We start from the raw sequence: 19,677 nt of genomic DNA on the forward strand, positions 1-19,677 counted from the left end.
CCAGGGCCCCTGCTGCCAGTGATCGAGACGCTGGCGGACCCGAGGGCCGCCTGTCCCTGAGCTGCCGCACCTGAGCTGTGCCGAGCAGCGTTTCAGTCTGGCACAGATGTTGCTGTGCTAGACGAGGTCCTCACGTGCGACCGCCGTACGTGGATTACGAGCGGCGCATGAGCTGGGCACCGAGGTCGTGCTGGAAGTGCGACTGTAGCACATCGGTCGCGAGCGGCGTCCGAGCCGAACATCGAGGACGTGTGGAACAAGGCGTCCCCTGGCTGCTGCCACGGCGGCTCCTGAGCGTGCCGAGTCCGAGAACCGTGCTGAACGGGGCCCGAGCGTGTGGTCGTCGCGGCCAGCTCCAGCACGGGTGGCCGCACGGTGCCGTGACGACCGAACTGTGAGCCTCGCAACGCGGGACTGTTTCAGCCCGTGGACACACTGACTGCAGTTACGCTGTCATCAACTCTCTGTACATATTCATATTTTATAGGTTGCTCTGAGTTTTATAAACGCACATAAATGACTCTCTGTCTTTCTTCCGCATCACTGCGCACTAGCGAAAGTGCCGAACCGTCCTAATCACCACAATTTCTGGCGTCCGCGACAGGACTAAGCTCTGCTTCCACCCTTAAGAGCCGCACTTCGCTTGTGTGCAGTGGTCGGAAATGGGCTGGGAGAAATTTATTCCGATAGGCAAGGAGCTTGGCTTGTCCGGTAAAGAACTAAGAGAGTGGATTGACGAACAGCTTAACAGAGAACGCGATAAACGAGCTGAGGTCAGGGAAGCAGCGCGAGTAGCCCATGAACAGGAGATCGCTCGAATGACGGCGGAACGAGCTTTGTTAGAGACTAGACTAGATGTCGTCTTGCAGAGCACGCGCCTGGGACGGTCGAAACCGGAAGCGGACGCGCGGAAAGCAGCCGTGAAGCATTTGGAAGTCCCCACAAGCTTATTCCTCCCTACAACGAGAGCCGCGACGAACTCGACGCGTACATACAGCGCTTCGAGCGGGTAGCCACGAGCCAAGGATGGCCAAGCGATAGGTGGGCGCTATCGTTAAGCTTGTGTTTGTCAGGCGAAGCCTTGAGCGTGATCGGACGCATGGCTGCGGACGATGTCACAGACTATCAAAAGCTGAAGCAAACTTTATTGCAAAGGTTCCGGTATACGGAAGAAGGATACCGTCAAAAGTTTCGCGAAACTAAGCCGGAGAATTCCGAGACAGGGCGGCAGTTTGCTGGTCGACTGCTTGGGTACTTCGATGATTGGCAGCAGATGGCAAAAACAGAGAAAACATATGACGCATTAAGAGATAAGATTGTTTCTGAACAGTTTTTGCTACGTTGCGATGAGAGGCTCGCCATCTTCCTGAAAGAGCGAGGATGCCGCGGCCTCGACAAGCTAGCCGAAGCGGCTGACCATTATTTGGAGGCGCAAAACCTAACAAACCTCACCAGAGGAAAAGAAGATAGAGGGATTAGTAAAGCAGCCCTGCAAAGCAAGAATTCCGAAACAGAGGCCAGGAAAGGAAAGGTTGAGTGCTTTCTATGTGGCAAGCAAGGACACCGTGCTGCAGATTGTTGGACGCGGTCAAAAGGACCGAAGTCCTCGTCTTGCTGGAAAAGCACGAAACATGGACATAAAGCTGACGAGTGCCCGAACAGAAACGGCAGCAACACGGAGGCGTCTAGTGCCATTACTGTCTGCGACAGGATGCCTGCCGCCCGGAACAAAGCAAGTCCGGCTCCTACCACTAAATCTGAGTATAAAACAAGGCCCCCTGTAAAAACATATGGAGAAGACATCTGCCTTGGTCTTCAGACGCAAGAGATGCCGACGGCAAGCGGATATCTCAATGGACACCCGGTGTCGGTGTTGAGAGATTTCGGCTGCAGTACTGTGGTCGTCAGGCGTTCGATGGTGCCGGAAAAGAATTTCACCGGTATCATGCGTACCATTTACCTTCTGGACGGTTCGTTTAAGCGGCTTCCAGAGGCAAAGGTCTATGTAGATTCCCCCTTCTTCCGAGGAAGGACACTGGCACTCTGCATGGAAAGGCCACTCTATGATGTTGTTCTTGGGAACATCGACGGGGTGCTCTACCCTACTGGTTTCAATCCGTCACATGACCTGTCTGACATGTCAAAACGGCACAAGGACTCGGCGACAGCAGAGGAGCCTGTTCGACACCAAGGCGTGTGCCCGGATAGAGCTACCGTGAGTGCTGCGTCAAACCCTGCAACTGTGTCGACTGAGGCAACCAAGCAGGAGACGGAACCGTCTACTGAAGCAAAGGATGAAGGTGCTACTGAAAGAGCTGGAGAAGGCCAGGAGGGCAGGAGACGAGCGTCCCTTCGGGCCAATGGGCTTGTGAGTGAAGACAGTCTCGGTCGCCGTCGCAAGCGGCGCAAGCCCAGAAAGGAGGCGGATAGCCACAGCCAAAGTGAGCCCGAGGGCATTGACCGGAAAGGAGGAACTCCATGTCGGGGTGGGCTCCGTTCTTACCAGCGACGCGTCCCTCGGGATCGTTCAGACACAAGGTCACGCATTGATGTTGATGAAAGCATCCCCGAGTCACATCGTTACGTCTCGGCTGATGACACGCGCAAGTGTTCATTGTACATTGGGAACATGTCAAGCCAGGTGACCAAGGATGAAGTTCGTGCCCTGTCAGATGCCATCCGCAGTGTCCGCTTTATAAACAGGCACAGTGCATTCCTAGATTTTGAGAGCCCAGAAGTGGCTACTGTACAGCTGGAGCTCCTGCGCAGCAAGCAGCTCAAGGGGAAGCCAGTGCAGGTGGAGCCTAGCAGACCACGGAACAGTTCCACATACAAGCCAGACCGCCTGCTGTATGTGCGAGGGCGTCCTGGTGACAAAGGCATGGATACCCTTGGATTGCTATTTCCTGATGCCTTGCTCATTGATCGCCGTGCAGGCAAAGTGCTGCTGCGATTCAAGGACCATGAAAGGGCCATAAGTGCCATCAAACAAGTTATTGCTCATGATGGGACAGACTACAAGTTCAGCTTTGCTGCTGTTTGTCCGAGATGGAACCGCCGAGGTCCACCCCGAGGAGTGTGGCGTGAAGGGTAGCGAAAATGTAGGCGCTGACCAGATGAAACGAGCGCAAACTTACAGCATGAAGTAATTGTATTTACCGCGTTTGTGAACACTTCATGAACTACTTCTGTGCGTGGAAAAAAAAAAAAAAACTCTTGCATATGAACACTTTGTGCCTTAAGGACTGCGAACTTTACCCATGCACGTGATTTGGAAAGTTGTTTTCGTGAAACAACTTCTTAAAGTGGGGGGTGAAATGTCATACGTAAGTGCCGCGCGTCGCCCCTAGAAGATCGAAGCGGCCACCAAGCGCCGTGAACGACGAGGAAGACAACGGGTGCACAAGCACGGCAGCACGAGGGCGCGCTCGCAGTGTTCGAACCAGGCGAGCAGCAGCTCCGAGCTCCTGGGCGGAACGAGGCGAGGGCTCCTGCCAGGCGAGACGTCCGTGGCAAGGTGCGGAGGACCGCGGAGCCGAGTGTGGACGTCCCAGGGCCCCTGCTGCCAGTGATCGAGACGCTGGCGGACCCGAGGGCCGCCGGTCCCTGAGCTGCCGCACCTGAGCTGTGCCGAGCAGTGTTTCAGTCTGGCACAGATGTTGCTGTGCTAGACGAGGTCCTCACGTGCGACCGCCGTACGTGGATTGCGAGCGGCGCACGAGCTGGGCACCGAGGTCGTGCTGGAAGTGCGACTGTAGCACATCGGTCGCGAGCGGCGTCCGAGCCGGACATCGAGGACGTGTGGAACAAGGCGTCCCCTGGCTGCTGCCGCGGCGGCTCCTGAGCGTGCCGAGTCCGAGAACCGTGCTGAACGGGGCCCGAGCGTGGTCGTCGCGGCCAGCTCCAGCACGGGTGGCCGCACGGTGCCGTGACGACCGAACTGTGAGCCTCGCAACGCGGGACTGTTTCAGCCCGTGGACACACTGACTGCAGTTACGCTGTCATCAACTCTCTGTACATATTCATATTTTATAGGTTGCTCTGAGTTTTATAAACGCACATAAATGACTCTCTGTCTTTCTTCCGCATCACTGCGCACTAGCGAAAGTGCCGAACAGTCCTAATCACCACACCATGTACCAGGTAGTCGCTGATGCCACTGCTGTTAGCAATAATTTTGTCCGAGGCCCACCCTTTATAAGCTTTGGACACAAACATTATAAACGCATTTGGGGCAATCGCTACAAGAGACATCACGGTGTTATGTGCTTTGTAGCTGCTGAATGTTTGTGCCCTCGCTATCAGCTTTTTGGGGCGCTGCAAAAACACCTCTGTGCAATCAAGAATGCATGTGGTGTCGTCATGCTTATTTTCGATGAAGGAATCTGGCATGCTGTTTTAAATGTGGGATCTTGGCAGCCAGGTAACAATCTTCATGATCTTGCAGAGCAGGCTGAGTATGTATGACACATGGTTGCCAACACTCGACACAGCGATACGGAAAATCCATGCAAGGTGTCCATACAACAGCCCAAGGTGAAGCCTCACGAGGCACATTATGAACTGATCAGCACGTGTGAGAACACTTGACTTCTTTGCCAGGATAGAAACTGCTCTTACAAGTCTCTCAAACACGGTCTGGGATTGATTAGCGTAAAATAAAATGTCGTCTCTTGATAATAGGTGTTTTCGATTCAGGAAAGGTGCACGGCACCGGAAACGAAAAGGTGCTAGTGGTGCCGATACACGGTGCAGAAGTTCTCGGCACCTTGTGCGAGGTCGCAAGATGGAACCTGTCTGCAGTGCCACCAATAAAATGTCAATCGAATGTGTAGGTGCAGGCCTTTCGTCTGCTGCGTCTACAAAAATGTGGGTAATAAGCTGGCGAGACAACCCCAACGACGGCACGCGTGTCCAAAGAAGCCGTTTTATTTATCTTGTGCGTCCACAAACCTGCTGACTTGGACAACGAAATGGATGACCTGCACATTGTTATGGAACTGATAGAATCTGACAGCGAAGACGAGGAACTCGATGCAGTGTTGTGCCAAGTCGGTGCTGAACTGCTCCGCAACGATCGCAACCGCATTCCCAGATATTACGAGGAAGTTGTGGCCAGGTATTTTGATCATGAGTTCAAGCGCCTTTTTAGGCTCTCCAGAGGCACATTTCAGACCGTTGCGGAGCGTTTCAAGGCATGTATTTTTTTCCCAAGCCCTCAGGGAGGTCGCCCGCAAATACCCGCGGAGAAAACATGCCTAATTGCTTTGTCTTATTTAGGTACTCAGAACAGTATGTACAGAATTGCTGATACCTACGATGTGTCAGAGTCATCAGTGTCTCTGTGCCTTAAAAGGTTTCTGAACTTCTTATTCAGTATTAGTAAAGAAGTGATTGCTTGGCCTAGCGATGAGCGGGCGAATATCAAAGCACGCTTTCTTGCTAGAAGCAACGGCAAAGGACTAAGAAACACTATTGGGTGTGTTGACGGCTGTCACATTGAAATTCCTCACCAGAAAGAATCCCCTGCATCCTACTATAACAGGAAAAAATTCCCTTCAATCGTTCTGCAAGGAATCTGCGATTCAAGCAGCCGTTTCATAGACATTTTCGTTGGATATCCTGGCTGCGCACACGACCCGCGCGTGCTGAAAGAAAGCCCCATCTACGGTGTAGCCGGGACCAAGTGTGCTAACGACTACTTGCTGGGCGACGTAGCGTTTCCGCTTCTCCCATGGCTGATGCCTCCATATAGGGACAACAGGGCGACGTTTGAGTGTTACAAGCGGAATTTCAATAAGGTTCACAGCCAACAGCGTGTGGCAATTGAGCACGCATTCGGCATTCTGAAACAGCGTTTCAGGAGACTGTATGTTGTAGACGCAGATTCAATTGACCAGTGTTGTCTTGTCGTACTTGGTGCATGTGTACTACATAATCTGTGTAGCAGTAGCATTGACTTATTAAGTGACTGCGAGGACCCCCCCAGGGAGGACAACATCGAAAATGAGAACGATGGTGCAATCATCAGCACTGCAGCTGTTAAGCAGATGTGCGAGCTTAGATGCAATAATATTGCGGAAACGCAGTGCTGAATGTTTACTGCTGCAGCCTTCACTTTCCTCAAAAATGCACTTTGCTTTCTGACTTGTTCTGACCACTATAATTGTATTGAATGCTTTGCACTGTTCCCAGCCTCGTACCTTCTGTTTCGTGTCTCGGTTGAATAAATGCCAGAAGACATGATTTGATGAAGACAAGCTGTTTATTTTTTTGTTTCATATGCGCTCACGAAGCGCTCCAGCAGGGCCATCTTCTCCTTGTGTCGCGTTGCCCTATTTTTTTCTATCTCATCTAGCTTTTGCAGGAGCTGCAGTAAGGGCCGGTCCTTCTTTTGTTTAGGCAGCTCCACATGGCCAGTTGGGCTGTCCACTGCTTTTGGGGCCTGCAGTTCCCTGCAGCAAAAGTATTGTTCATTAGTAGAAATTTACACTTTAGAGAGGCTTGCCTGGTGACATGCCTAGCATATTGCTCAAGATTGCTGTGATGAAAAATTCAATATACACAGCGCAGGACGGAAACCTCAACAAACGGAAACCTCAACAATCAATGGACTGAAGTATCTCAATGAGACCCGTGTCCTGTGCCTTCATTGGCATAACACGCAGGCAGTGTTAATGAATGGGCCAAGAAAGCGATACCTGAAAAGATGGCAGTCAATGAACCTTCAGTGTGAAAATTGAGGCTCTTTCTAAAATAAACAGCCTGTAAGCACAGATAAAGTGCACTATATCATCAAGTATGTTGCACACAAGGCACCAGTATTGACCATATCCATTTTATTTTAAATTAGAAATGTTTATTATTTGTGCCATTTAGTCAAATGCGGTGTAGGCATGCCCGGTAGTGCATCCTGAAGCCACATGGCATGACAAACTAGCTTATAGGATTGCAAGTACAAATAGGTCAGTACTAGCTGCTGTTCCCGAGTCTGACAGAACACCAAGTCCAAGCAGACAGCATGCAGGATGCAACACAAAACAAGAGTTGCCACCTTTCTACGATCATGCTCACCTCTCCCTGTCGTCGGGCACCATTTTTTGTCCCTGTGTGTACGTCACAACAGGACTCACATGGTGCTGTTTTTCCATGAAGTCCTGCAGGTCTCTAATAAAAAATTAAATGCAAGTAGCACCGGAACTTTAGTACACCAGCAAAGCTGCTGCATTTGCACAGGCAAAACTTGGAACATTGTAGCAAAACAGAGAAAGGAAGTTTCTGCTCTTTAATTGATTTGTATGCACTTATACATATCCCATTGCCAACAGGGACCCGGCAGGAGTGAGAAACATAGGCGTCGAACAAATCACTTAGCCAAATTGCTCACATGGCTTGCGGAAAGCATAACTGCATACGACAGTGGTACAATTTCCTATAAAATGAATGATAGACAAGGATGCACTACAAGAATAAGCTATTCTCTGAAGCTGATACTCGTTAAATTGCATGCTCAGTCATTTTTGATTTGATTCGATTTGAGCATAAAGTATTTCAGGAATTTGCTACGTCTTGAAACAGCCAGTTTTGTTACTAATTTCATGTAGACACTGTGAATAAGACTTTAGGTACGTCTTAGTTGAACTATGCACTGGCATAAGAGACCATGAATAACATAAAAGCACTGCGAACACTTACTCCTCAAAACTGCACTCGGCAGCCGCGCTGCCGGATTTATTATTATTCGTCCGGACTCTCTTGTACGCTCTCTCGAGTGACTTCCATTTATTGGTTACTTGAACCACGGTGAGGCAGCAGCCGAATTCATCATTGAGCGAGTCTGTCAAAAACAGCATCAGCTGCTTTTTGGTCCTGCGTGCAGAACAATACAAAATGCAACGCAAATACACAAACGCATCGAATGCCAAGCGTCACCTTAGTCCCCCCTTTTGCCCGATGCGGCCGAAGTGTTCCTTGTAGTTTTCTATAAGGAATTTTGTTCTTCGGCCGCTCCACAAGGCTTCTTCGCTGTCGTGTTGCTGAGTCGGCATGGCTGCCGCGTCCACGGCAGCAGCTTCAGTGGTACGCGGCGTGGCGTCTCCGCAACGCGAAGTTGCGGCTCCTGACCGCTCTGTTTGCTCAGAATCTGCGGCGAAACCCCCCGGTGTGCAAAGCACCCTCACCCTTCTTCCATCTGCAAAAATAAGGGAAGAAATGTCGCCACTTCGCACGTATACAAACCATGCTATTATGCTTACACCATGCTTACACAGTACAATAGCAAACTTACCTGCTGTAGAGTAAAGTTCGGCGTCACCGTCGAAGGTAATGACGCCAACTCATTGTAAATTGGGTACAGCTCTCTCGGGCTGCCATCAATTTCTACTAGCACAGACACTTTACTTGCGGCGTCTACTTCGCTCACTTCTACCCGTCTGCTATGGCGGTAGGGTCGTGCGGCTGCACCTCTTGCCAGCCAGGTTCAAAGGTGCACTGCACCGCGGCGACACCTAACCTCGCACCCCGCGCAATCGAGGACGAGAGTGCAGGGGGCACCTCTGCACCTCAGGGAATCTAGGGTTTAGGTGCAGCGCACCCTGGATGAGTGCAGAAAGTGCAGAGAACCCAAGCTGAATCGAATAGACCTAGTGATTCAGCAAATGATTTTCCGTTGAACCCAATGGGGAGATGCTGGACATATGTGTGGTCCTCATATGAATTATCCTCCCACTGTGTCCACCGGTCGCATATTTGCCCCTGTGGGCAAAAGAAACCCGCAGGCTCATTATGTTGAGTACATGGTTAGTACGAACCACATAAGTAAGCATCAACTCCAAAATATAAAGATATTTGTCTCCATAGAGTAGGTTTTGCTACGATGCAGATTTTACTCTCAGTGGATATCACACTATATTATGCATCTGTAGATTATAGGCACTTCACATTTGTACGCAAGCATGTTTGTTTTGCACGGAGGTTAATTTAAAAATGCTTGTTACATTTTTAAGAATTGTTTATTGGCATGAAGGCACTAGAGTTTGGTGTTAGTTTTTGGGCAGGCATGGAGGTGTGTGTTTGTTTAGAGTTTGTTGGGTATTTTGGAAGTTTTTGTGCTGACATAGAAGTGTGTGTCTACCTAGTGATGTTCTTCACTTGGCTGTGATGTGCTCTGCACATATGTTGCGTGATGCAGCGATCGTCTTGCTCACGGTGAGTTTCTTGAAAAGCCACAGGTATTTGAGGCTGCAGAAGCGGCACATAACTCGGTCGTTTTTAGGATCCCACAATCCAAGTGCCCCGATGATGATCGCCTCCACGGTCACCTTCTGGTATTTCTGCAGCAGGTACTCTCGGACTGGCTTGTACTTCTCCTTCTCCCCCTGGCAGGCCCCATTCAGGGCTGCAGGCTGGTTCTCTAACGGGCAGGTTACATCCACGATGATTGCCTCCTCGCGTCTACAAAGCATGAGGTCAAGACGAAGATTAGTACTTCCTACTGGCTGATTCTTGTAGTTGATTGACAGTGAACTTGGCGGAGGCAGCGGCTTTCACTCGGTTCACGATCGGGTTGTGGTGGTTTGTGTATGCTTGACTGTGAGTCATGCAGTGACACAGGACATGTGGCAGGGTCTCGGGTTGACTGCCACAAATCCTTGGTCCACGGCCGTAGCCCATGGCCTAGCTGCATTCAGGGGAACGACGTTGAGTTGAGCTCGGTGAATGAAACACCAGTTAGTAACCCTTGTCAATTGGCCGGTACGCACAAAGTGGGAACTGCTCCGGTCGTTGGCAATGCACTCTATCACTTTCCGCTGACTAGGTTTTTTGGTGGAGATAGTGATTTCATGCGTTCGCCAGTGCCGTCCTGAGTGTCCTCACCACCTTAGTACGTTTCCTCAAACCAAGTGTTATGTCACCCCTGGAGATGCGGGGGCCTTCTTCTTGGAATTCAGGTGGTACCAAGACACCGAGAAGTCTGCGGGCCTCTGCCCACACGGACTGGAGCTGCGTCGCTATGGCCCGGAAGTCGCCCTCCATCTCGCCGCTCAGATAGGCGGCCATGTCACCAGGTTCTGCAAGTTGTCTTATCCTCCTGCTTGTCACCACGACCTGCACCTGCAGTGCTAGGTTCTGGACTTCCGTGTCTGCAGAGGAGAGAAGTTTGAAGGCATTGTTAATTCTGCACATGGCACATACTTCTGCCGCCACAGGAATGCCAATGGCGCCAGCTGTGGAGCTACAATAAAGGTAGTCGTTAGCAGCATTGGCAGGCAGGTGGAGGTCCGTTTCATGAGTGCGGGAAGCGTTGTTTCAAGGCGAGACCATTTTGGCTTACCAAGGGAGCCACCCTTCATGGCAAAGTTGAGTGCCGGAAATACAAATGTTTTAACGCCGTCCAATCTCTGCCACGGGGCGAGCATCGAGGTAAGCACGCCGTGACCCACGTTGATGGCTTCGTCCACGGTTGCCTGGCCCGGTATTATTGAGAACCCCGCTGATCGCCCAAGGAAGGTGTGTGCCTCGAAGTCACTGATTAACTCGTTCCTTACCACGGGGAAGTTGGCTGCTTTTTGAATGGTTTAGTTAGGAATTTTTTGTGCAACATCTACTAAGTTTAAAGTGTCATGCAGTACATAAGTGAAGTGAAGGTAAATGAACGTGCTTTCAAATAAAATTTATTTTAACATTATATATAAAAAAACTATTTACATAAAAAAATTCTTGAACAAAAAAACAAGCAAATTTCAAAAAATGGTTGAGTAAGGAGTAATATCTCTGGCAAAAAAATTTTTTGCAAAATTTCAAAATATACAAATTGTTGGTGTATCACTAGGCAACATTTCTTCAAAAAAATTACACCCATACATTAAGTACTCTTTGTGTTATGAAAAATTACAAGATGCCTAGTGAAATATTCAAGTTCTTGATTGGTCCTACTTGCGATTTTTTTTTTTTCAAGGAAAAGATTAACTTATAGCACAATATTATATACCAAAACGCGTGTACTAAATGCACATTGCAAAAGCACATTTTGAAAAAAAAGACAGTTATAACAAAATGCGTAATAAAAAGGAGCAAACACAAACAATTTATAATATTCACCACAAACATTCTTAATGATTAGCTTATATCTTCAGAGCAAAAATTCTATAAAGCTTATGACAGATACAAAATAGTTAACACTCCATAGCAGAATATCACAGCAAAATTGAAAGTTGTAGTTCAATAACTTTTGGAGCCACAAATATTTCATTCAGCCAGATTGGTGTGCCAGTTGAAACAGTTTCTCATTGTGAAGCACAAATGCACATTGCATGTGCAACAGAACACATTCGTCTTGTGTTGAACTTTCTTTTCCTCATAGCACTTCCTACAGTTTCGGCGGACGTCCTTTCTTTCAGGCTTGTGCCGTGCAGCTGTGCGTGGTGCAGCTGGCAAGGGAGGGATAGGAACTGGTGCTGTGTCCTCTAGCTCTAGGAGCTGTCCAATCAGCTCTGTCCTAAGGCCAGCTGGTCAAACCGAGAAGGCCTAGAAAGCTCGGATGCTTGGGGATGCTGCATGCGATATGCTTGAAAAATAATGTAGCTGTTCACAGCTGCGATGTCGATGCAGTGGAAGAATAACGTTTTCCACCAGCGGACGCATTTCCCCAAAACATTGTACGTGGCAATGAGCTGGTCCGATTTATCGACTCCAAGCATTCCGGCGTTATATTCGTCAGTGAGCTGTGGCTTTTTTATGGCGATTTGTTGCCACTTCCCGTCCTTTTCTCGCCGTTTGGCAAGCATGTGCGAGTTAGCTGTGTGTGCAGTGCTAACCATATGCACAACACGTCGATTTTTCCATTGTAGATACACTACTCCCTTGTCTCTCAGCCAGCAGACGTCTCCTCTTTGAGCTCTCCTCTCCCAAGTGACACCTTTCAGTTCTGTGGGGAATCCCCGGCGATCTTCTCGTGTTGTGCCGCACGCTAGTGTCTTGCGTTCCAAGAGGTGCACAAGAAGAGAGGTCGAAGTGTAGAAGTTGTCCATATATATATAATGTACCCACGATCAAGGTACTTATCGCAAAGCTTAGGGACCACATCAAAGGCCAGCCCATTGGCACTAGGTTTTTCACGCTTCCCTGTATACACTATGAACTGGATGGTGTAGCCGGTGTTCGGGTCCGCAAGAACCCATAATTTGTAGCCCCATTTCACAACTTTGTCTCTAATGTATTGCCGAATTCCAGACCACGCTTTGGATTTTACCATTCTTTCGTCCACTGAAATTTCGCGATAAGGCTGGAACAATGACGCGGAGCAGTCGTTCATGTGCTGAAGAAGCCACGACACCTTGTCTAGCTTCTGTGCGGCAGCGCCGTTGTTTGTATCTGGGTCAGAAATATGTAGCATGGCCAAGAGCGCGGTGAAACGTCGCCTTGGCTTAATGTTTGGAGGGAGGAGCCCAGAAAACAATTTTGATGTACTCCAATACAAATGCAGCCGCGGCAGTTCCAGTACTCCCATGTACAACAGTAGGGCGATGGACTTCATCATTTCCGATGGGGTTACCTCTTTCCAAGAACCATCCTTCTCGCTGTAGGTCGGTTTCTCGATGATGTGCATCCATGCATACTTGTTGGTATTTGCACAAATAGCGTGAATGACCTCCCCCGTAAAGAAAAGGCTGTTCAGGACATTTTCAATATGAACCAATTTTATTTCTATGCTATTATGCCTGTAAACAAACCTGATGCTCTCTGTACTTGCGAGCTGCAGCACGGCAAAATAACACCTGAGGCTTCTTTTATATCCCCTTCGGGCGCGAATTAAGAAAAAGGGTCGGGAAAATTTGAAATCCTTTTTAGACTATCTCTAATAAATAACACAAAACAAATGATATGGTTAGAAACTTGTTTATTTAACATACAAAAATTTTTGGTGCTGTGTACAATTGTACACATGGCGTCTGAACACAGAAAAAAAGGCAACTACATAATCTTTCATATTCTGTGATTTTCATGGGTTGTTATCATTTTAGAAGCATCTTAGAGAGATTTTCTGAAGCATCTCTACAAGTGAACTTGACGGCACCTTACTTTTTGTTGTGGAACTCATAGTAGCAGTCTTTCGCTGCACTCAGGCAAAGGAAAACACCACACTTCCGACAACAAATTCGAGACTTGGAGGCACAGCCAGAGTTTCGGCACCTTTGCGGAAAGTTTGCCGTCGTGTGCATTGGCCAGTGGTTGGTGCCGTCAAATCTTGTTGAGTTGGTTGGCATGGGCGTACCACTGTGCGACTGCCAAGCAGGGTTCCGATTGGAAGTGCTTGGTCTTCCCCTCCTTTGTGGTTCACTTTTGTTGCTAGCAATCAAGCTCCGCGCGATGTCAGATTGGAATGCCATCACATCCTTCACTTCTTTTCTAGGGAGTGCATCTTCGTTTGCATCGCGGATGTACTCAATCCAGCTGTTGCAAACTGCGAAGGAAATGAAGTGGGAGATGACTCTAACTGGCCACTTCTTTGTCCTTGTGTAGAGTGGATACAATGACATTAAGAAATCCAATTTGTCGACGCCGCCGATGAATTTGTTGTACTCGGCTATTACTTGTGGGCAGGTAGGTCCACATGTTCTTTGGCTGAATCACTCCATCGTTTGACTTTCGTTGGGTTCCCCACTCCTACAAGTGTGGAGATCATGTTAACCGGGCCATTGTCATGCCACCGCACTATGACTACGTCCTCTTCTTCAGTGATCTTGAAATCGTGACTTCCACGGCCTTCCTTCTTCAACTCCTTGTCACTTTTCAGCTCGCAGCCAAGAAGCCTGTTGGACCTGATTGTGCCAGAGGCCAGAATACCCAGCAGTTTGAGCTCTCGGTAAAGTGGAACTGACGAAAAGTAGTTGTCCATAAAACATCTGATGTTCTGCCCGCGGGGTAGGTGTTGTACTAAGCGCATTACCACCGATCCACCAAGGCCCAAGTATGAATGATCTTTGCTCACACCGGTGCCTTTACCTTGGTAGAACTCGAAGTCGTGAGCCATACCATCTGAGCTGCAGCGTACAAACACTTTGATGCCTTCAGGATTGGGCTTGTTTTTGACGAATTGTTTTCCAGGTACCCTCCCTGTAAAAGGCACCATCTGTTCATCAATACTGGCCTGTTCGAGTGGATCCAAATCAAGGCATCGACTTCTCACGGCATTTAGAATTGGAGCAACTTTCCAAAATTTGTTAGTGGTTGATTCCTTTGGAGCATTTGAGTCAGTCACGTGTAAAGCTGCTCGCAGCTTAAAGAATCGCTTGCAAGTCATTGCTTCCGCAATAGTGGGTATACGCGTGTCCTCTTGCCAGTACATACGCACTCTAGGGAACTTGAGGAGTGCCATACGCATCATAACACCGAAAAAAACTTTAATTTCTTCTGGTGTGGTGTTCAGCTCAGCTCCGTCTCTGTGCAAAGCATACATGTTAGTGTAGTGAGCCAGTTCGACAAAAATCTCATCTGTATAGTACTTGCTGAAGTACTCAAGCGGCTCCGAGGGGGTTGAGCCCCGTCTAGGGATGAAAGTGCACGCAGTATTCTGCGGTGAAAAATCCTTCCTAATCCACTTCACTGCTGTTTTCTTTCTTTTGGGTTGAGATTGCTGATTATTTTCTTTCTCGTCCTCATCACTGCTGCTAACCCTGTGGTCTGCCGTCACAGGCTCTTCGCTTGAAGTCTAGCATGAAAAAAAAAAGAAATATGGCAGCGCTTATCATTGTTTTAGTGTTTTTCAACAAATTGTAATACAGCTTACACATGAAATTACAGCAGAAATAGAGCTAACAGTGAACTAGAAGAATCAGACGGCTCGGGTGAGTAAATTTCACTTGAGCAAATGCAGTTGTACTCGCCATCATTGTGACACTTTCCTCAACTTCATCATCGGAGAAATCGCCATCCGACACATTCCCGTCTGCTATCCTCGACAAAAGCGCTTGAGCCGACGTCTTCGATGCTTTTGGCCGGCCAAGAGAATGTTCTCGAAGACCTACGATGCATAGAAAATAGGTATAAGTTGACCATTGCCAGTTAGAAATAAAATACATGCCGAAATAAGGTGATCCAGTAAAGCAGCCCTAAGGCGCCATGTATACAATCATACACATACATATTTCACTGCATGGTACAGAACCACTGTTAATAAAAACCTCAAAAACTTTTAGTATGTGAGATGTACTAACCTAATGTGTTAAGTTAATATAAAACTCACTGTCGTAAAAACGTTTTACAATCGTAAAAATAAAAAGAATCACAATGCACTCGCGTGCCGGTCCGTAAAACGTGGAGACGTCCATGTTTAGTGGTTGTTTTGACCGTAGCTTTGGCGCACAAAACCTAGATGGCGCTAGTTGTCTGCTTAGGAAGCATGAAACAGTACTCACGTGGTGTGTCATCCGGTTTGAAGCGAAGGCGCGCGGACGCTGTGGCGCCAAATTTCGTGTGTACAATTGTACACACCGCCGCTGAAGGGGATATTGTACACGTACTTTGCCTTGCTGAGCTTGCTCCCTTTCCGAAGCGTGGTTGGGCGGAGGAACCTTTCCAGGTCCTTGATTTTTAGGAAACCGTGCCTCAACACAACCAAAAGCGGAGGGTCCATTGTGGCCTATGCACCTTCGCTTGTGGACAGCTCTTTTTGCCCTACTCAGTTCGCGCCAAGTCTGTGATGGGGGCGCTGGTGATGGGTTTTTCCACAGCGCCGCCTGGGCAGAGTCTGAGGTCTAGGTGCACGCTTTGAAACGTGGTGCTTATGTTCGCGATCGTGTATCAACACGCAAAAAACCACCGAACTTCAGACAAGCAGCGGCAAGGTGCTTGACATCGCAGAATTGCACCCGTGTTTGCAATCTAATGAGAAGTTAGTGCTGCGGCATTCTTCCAGCAGCAAGTTTCCAGTGACACTTCAGCGCGTTTTTTCTCCTGCCATTTCAACGTGCAGCTACATGAAAAAACATACGTACCAGCTAATATTTCCAATGCACGAGAAAGTGCACACATTGGTCTATCTGTTGGCACATTCAACATCGTCGTTGCCGCCATCGTTTTCTATATCGGCTGTCGGTTCGAACATGCAAGGTGAAAATACAAGCTGTCCGAGACAGCGAGAACGTTCCATAATGCTTACAACTAATCTGTGAAGCCAGACCAGAACAGCGTGTTGTGCTCTGAAACAGCGGCGCCGACCGGTGATCCCCATTAATGATGTCACAGCGGTCCCGACCAATCACAGGCAACAGCGGTGTTCACGCGATGCCCTGAGGCGCTAGTGCGCGTTTTCTTGCAAAAAAAAAAGCCGCCTGCGATTGTTTCTGCCCTTTTTAAACTAGATATTCGTGTGCAATGGCCTAAAACTAGAATGCCGCAGGGAACTCATCTTTTTTTTTTTTTTTTTTTGAGAACTATTTCTCTGACCAGCTCCCTCATGTGTGAGTCGGGTGACGGCTCCTGTGACGACGACTTGAGCGAGAACAGGAGTCCTTGGGCCCAGGCCACCTTCGCGGGTCTGGACGAGGACTGTGACGAGCCCTGGGTTGAACCCAGGGATAACTCAATCATTGTTGAATGACCCCGGGAGGACGAGGACAAGGTGTTGCGGTTGGATGACTGGAACTTCAAGTGAGAGCGGGATCTCGAGCGACTGGCCCATTCTCGCTGCAGCGGTTGGCTGAGAGGTGGGAAAGACCGATCTCGGGATGGTGAGTGGCCGTTGCGGAGGGTCAGTGGTCGTGTAGGTGATTTGGCGCGTTTTGAGTTTGAGCCAGGTGGCGTGGGCCTCTTGACGAAGCGATGTTTACAGCTTAGGCTGTGGGTAGTGTGTCCACCATTGCAAACAATACATAAGGCCTGGCATGTCGGTTTGGCATCTTGCGGGGGTGGCGCGTGGTCTTCGCCACAACGGCGTCATCGGTTATGTCTGGGATGAGGGCAGACATCAGTTCGGTGGCGGCCCACCTTGCGACAATTGAAGCAGGCTTCCACCTTGGGATAGGAAGGGTAGAGGTGTGTGTGCACGTCATGGTAGAATATCCATCGGGGCAGATGATCCCCGAGTATCGTGATGAGTGTGTGTTTGGTCTGTCCCATACGGTGGCCGCCCACCACGGGCACATTTGGGTTGCTCTCCTGTAGGTCTTTCAAAATTTCTTCATCGGAAAAATTGTTGAATGCGTGGAACATGATCCCACGAAAGGCATCGTCTGGCGGCGAGGTGTAAATGTTAGTTTCGATGGACCAGTCCCTGAATTGTAGGGACATACTTCGAAGGTATGTCTGTGCTCAAGCTGAGTCTTGCACGCTTAGAGTGAGTGTATTGTTGGTAGGGTAGACCCTTACTTGTTCGAGGGACGCTGGTGGCTAGTATGGCAGCGACGCTGCATTGTATAAGGCTTCGTATAGTTGCCAGGGTGCAGCTTTGTGAGGTTGATTGGGTCTTTGGTCTGTCCACAATGTAGTTGGTGTCGGCTGGCATCTTAGGTAAGGGCCGCATTGTCGCTAGGGCAGTGAGCATGGCTTCAGATCATTGCGAGGTAGTGGCATTTGCTCGGCGGGCTTCTGGTGTGGCGTGGCCTGGCAAAGCTCGAGCTGTCGCTCCTCCTGTGCACGAAAACCAGGCGGCAGCTGCCAAGAGTCGTCCTCCCATTCTTCGGTCGAGATCGTGGTTCTTTCTACTACGCACTCCATGTCGGTGGGTGCCTGGGTGTGGTGGTAAAGCCGGGTGGCCACAAGAGAATGCGTGACCTAGGCATGGCCCAACTGTCGGGTGAGAAAATGTGGTCGAGGAAAAATGAAACTCTCACTTGAGAATGGCTGTCGAAGAGCCCATGAAATTAGTATCCACGGGTTTGGAAACACTTCGCGCACCCACCTGGCAAGAAACTTGCTGTCATTGTAAACCTCTATGGGATTCTGATGGTCCCTGAGTAGGCACTGCATAATTGCTGCATATGGAGGTGCTTTGTGAACATAAATTTCCTTTAAAGAGCGATTAAATTTACAAGCTCCAAAAAGCTGGTTGTGTGGTTGTCACGGCTTGTCACCCGTTCGCCGTCGGCACGAATTCGTCGACCGGGTATACAAGCCGGTTGGTCATTCTGTACTCAAGTGAATATAGCGAAGGAGTCAGAGTCAGGAGAAAAAGAGAAAAAAATATATTTATCGACTGACGATACACAAATGAAAAGAAACACAAGAACGCACATACACTTAATCTAGATCAATAATGAAAGCAAGAAGAATACAACGAACAAATAACAGTGGATATAGAAACTAACACTACACAAGAATACACTTAACGGCGCTCCACTAAACAGAGTTCAAAAGAAAACAAATGATGGCATATGCATGGCCAGGCAGCAGCAGCAAGTCCATAAAGTGCGGAGTCGCCATCAGAGTTTTCCCGAAGAACACTGACAAGCCAGTTTCGTTGCGATGGATGCAATTGCTGAGCTGGGTATCCTGGGAGACTAGGTCTGACGTCTTCCCTCAAGCAGGTTGGGCTAGCTTGTGGGGAACTACCGTGAGCTTTGTTGCAGACGTTGGTTTGTCATATCTTACATCAACTAGTAACTCTCAGTTCAGACGCAGCTAGGCGGCCCAGGCGATACTCGATGGCACTGGCTCCTTGATGCTTCTCAGCAGATTGTAGGCTCGGCTTCTAGACTGCTTAGCTCAGTCTAAAACCTGCATTTAAATAACTTCTCCTTTCCTTAGTTCCCTTGTTGGAGGATGGCAGATATTGGTGGCAAGTTTACCCAATTAGATTCCGGCTCCGCCCAAGGTCTTGGCCGCACCCCTTTTAATAAGGGACAAGGGAATGGGTGATTCCCCCTGCATTTAGAGGTCTTGAACTCGTATTGCACCACACACACATAGACCCTTAAGGGGGGAGGCTACACTTGAAAGACTACTTTTTATTTGTGGACAGATCTGAACGAAATTTTCACACTTTGTGTATTTTAATGTGCAGATTCTAAAAATGTAACTAGTTTTGCCATAGGATAAGTAGTTTCCGATATACTCTAGAAGCATTGTATAAGCTGGGTCCTTTCTTTGGAGGAAGATTAGCACCCAAACAGAAAACCCTAACACAGTGGTTTGAGTATAAAGTCTATCTAGAATGTTCAGGGAGTGTCATAAGGTATTAATCAATGTTCTAGGCTAATCTGAGCAAGAGTTAGAGCTCATCAAAGCTGTGAGAAAAAAATGCCATCTTGACATGTCAAACATGGGACCCATTTCAAAAACTTTTTGAGAGGAGTACTGCTTTGAAAAGGGTGTATTGCTTACTGCATACATTTTTCTGGCAAAAAAAAAAAATTATGGGGATAGCTGAAATAGGACAGAAGCTATTTTACCTTCAAAATTGGAAGTCAGAATTGTTGTTTTGAGAAGTCAAGGAAAAACATTCTGCAACATCTTTATTGGGAACATATCAATAACATCTCAAGGAAATGCACCAGGGGCATAATCTGGATGCATCCCATCTTTATGCTGCTTCTTGGCCAGCTTCCTTGCGCTCAAAGAGGCTTCTCGCTTCTTGCTGGAGTTAGCGCTTCGATGGCCGTCTTTCTCCTTTGCTCGCTGATATGCAGTGCCAGGAATTTTCATGTGTAGCTGCTGTAGAATTGCAGTGGATGCAAGCAG

General features: G+C 48.5%; 2 protein-coding genes and 1 long non-coding RNA gene across 3 annotated transcripts in view; 2 read left to right on the forward strand and 1 right to left on the reverse strand.

Annotated features, from left to right (window-relative positions):
* LOC129385681 (uncharacterized) overlaps positions 1-19,677 on the forward strand; it is a 140,858-nt gene that overhangs the window by 8,073 nt on the left and 113,108 nt on the right. The window lies entirely within an intron of this gene.
* LOC140212791 (uncharacterized) lies at positions 519-4,069 on the forward strand. Its single transcript, XM_072289286.1, has one exon. It carries the CDS (start codon positions 1,100-1,102, stop codon positions 3,092-3,094), a length of 1,995 nt encoding a protein of 664 aa, XP_072145387.1. The 5' UTR covers positions 519-1,099; the 3' UTR covers positions 3,095-4,069.
* LOC126534037 (uncharacterized) lies at positions 6,247-11,109 on the reverse strand. The gene is made up of 4 exons (XM_072289284.1): positions 7,933-11,109; positions 7,696-7,869; positions 7,075-7,167; positions 6,247-6,455 (listed from the first exon to the last, which is right to left on the reverse strand). Exons 1-4 carry the CDS (start codon positions 8,046-8,048, stop codon positions 6,266-6,268), a joined length of 573 nt encoding a protein of 190 aa, XP_072145385.1. The 5' UTR covers positions 8,049-11,109; the 3' UTR covers positions 6,247-6,265.

Source organism: Dermacentor andersoni, chromosome 7, assembly GCF_023375885.2.
Source record: "Dermacentor andersoni chromosome 7, qqDerAnde1_hic_scaffold, whole genome shotgun sequence".
Classification (NCBI taxonomy): domain Eukaryota; kingdom Metazoa; phylum Arthropoda; class Arachnida; order Ixodida; family Ixodidae; genus Dermacentor; species Dermacentor andersoni.

Coding starts and splice junctions, on each gene's coding strand:
- LOC140212791 (XM_072289286.1), top strand. CDS start 1,100: ATGGCTGCGGACGATGTCACAGACTATCAAAAGCTGAAGCAAACTTTA.
- LOC126534037 (XM_072289284.1), bottom strand. CDS start 8,048: ATGCCGACTCAGCAACACGACAGCGAAGAAGCCTTGTGGAGCGGCCGA. Junction 7,870..7,932: donor GGGCAAAAGGGGGGACTAAG/GTGACGCTTGGC, acceptor TTCTGCACGCAG/GACCAAAAAGCAGCTGATGC. Junction 6,456..7,074: donor GTGCCCGACGACAGGGAGAG/GTGAGCATGATC, acceptor CTTTTGCTGCAG/GGAACTGCAGGCCCCAAAAG.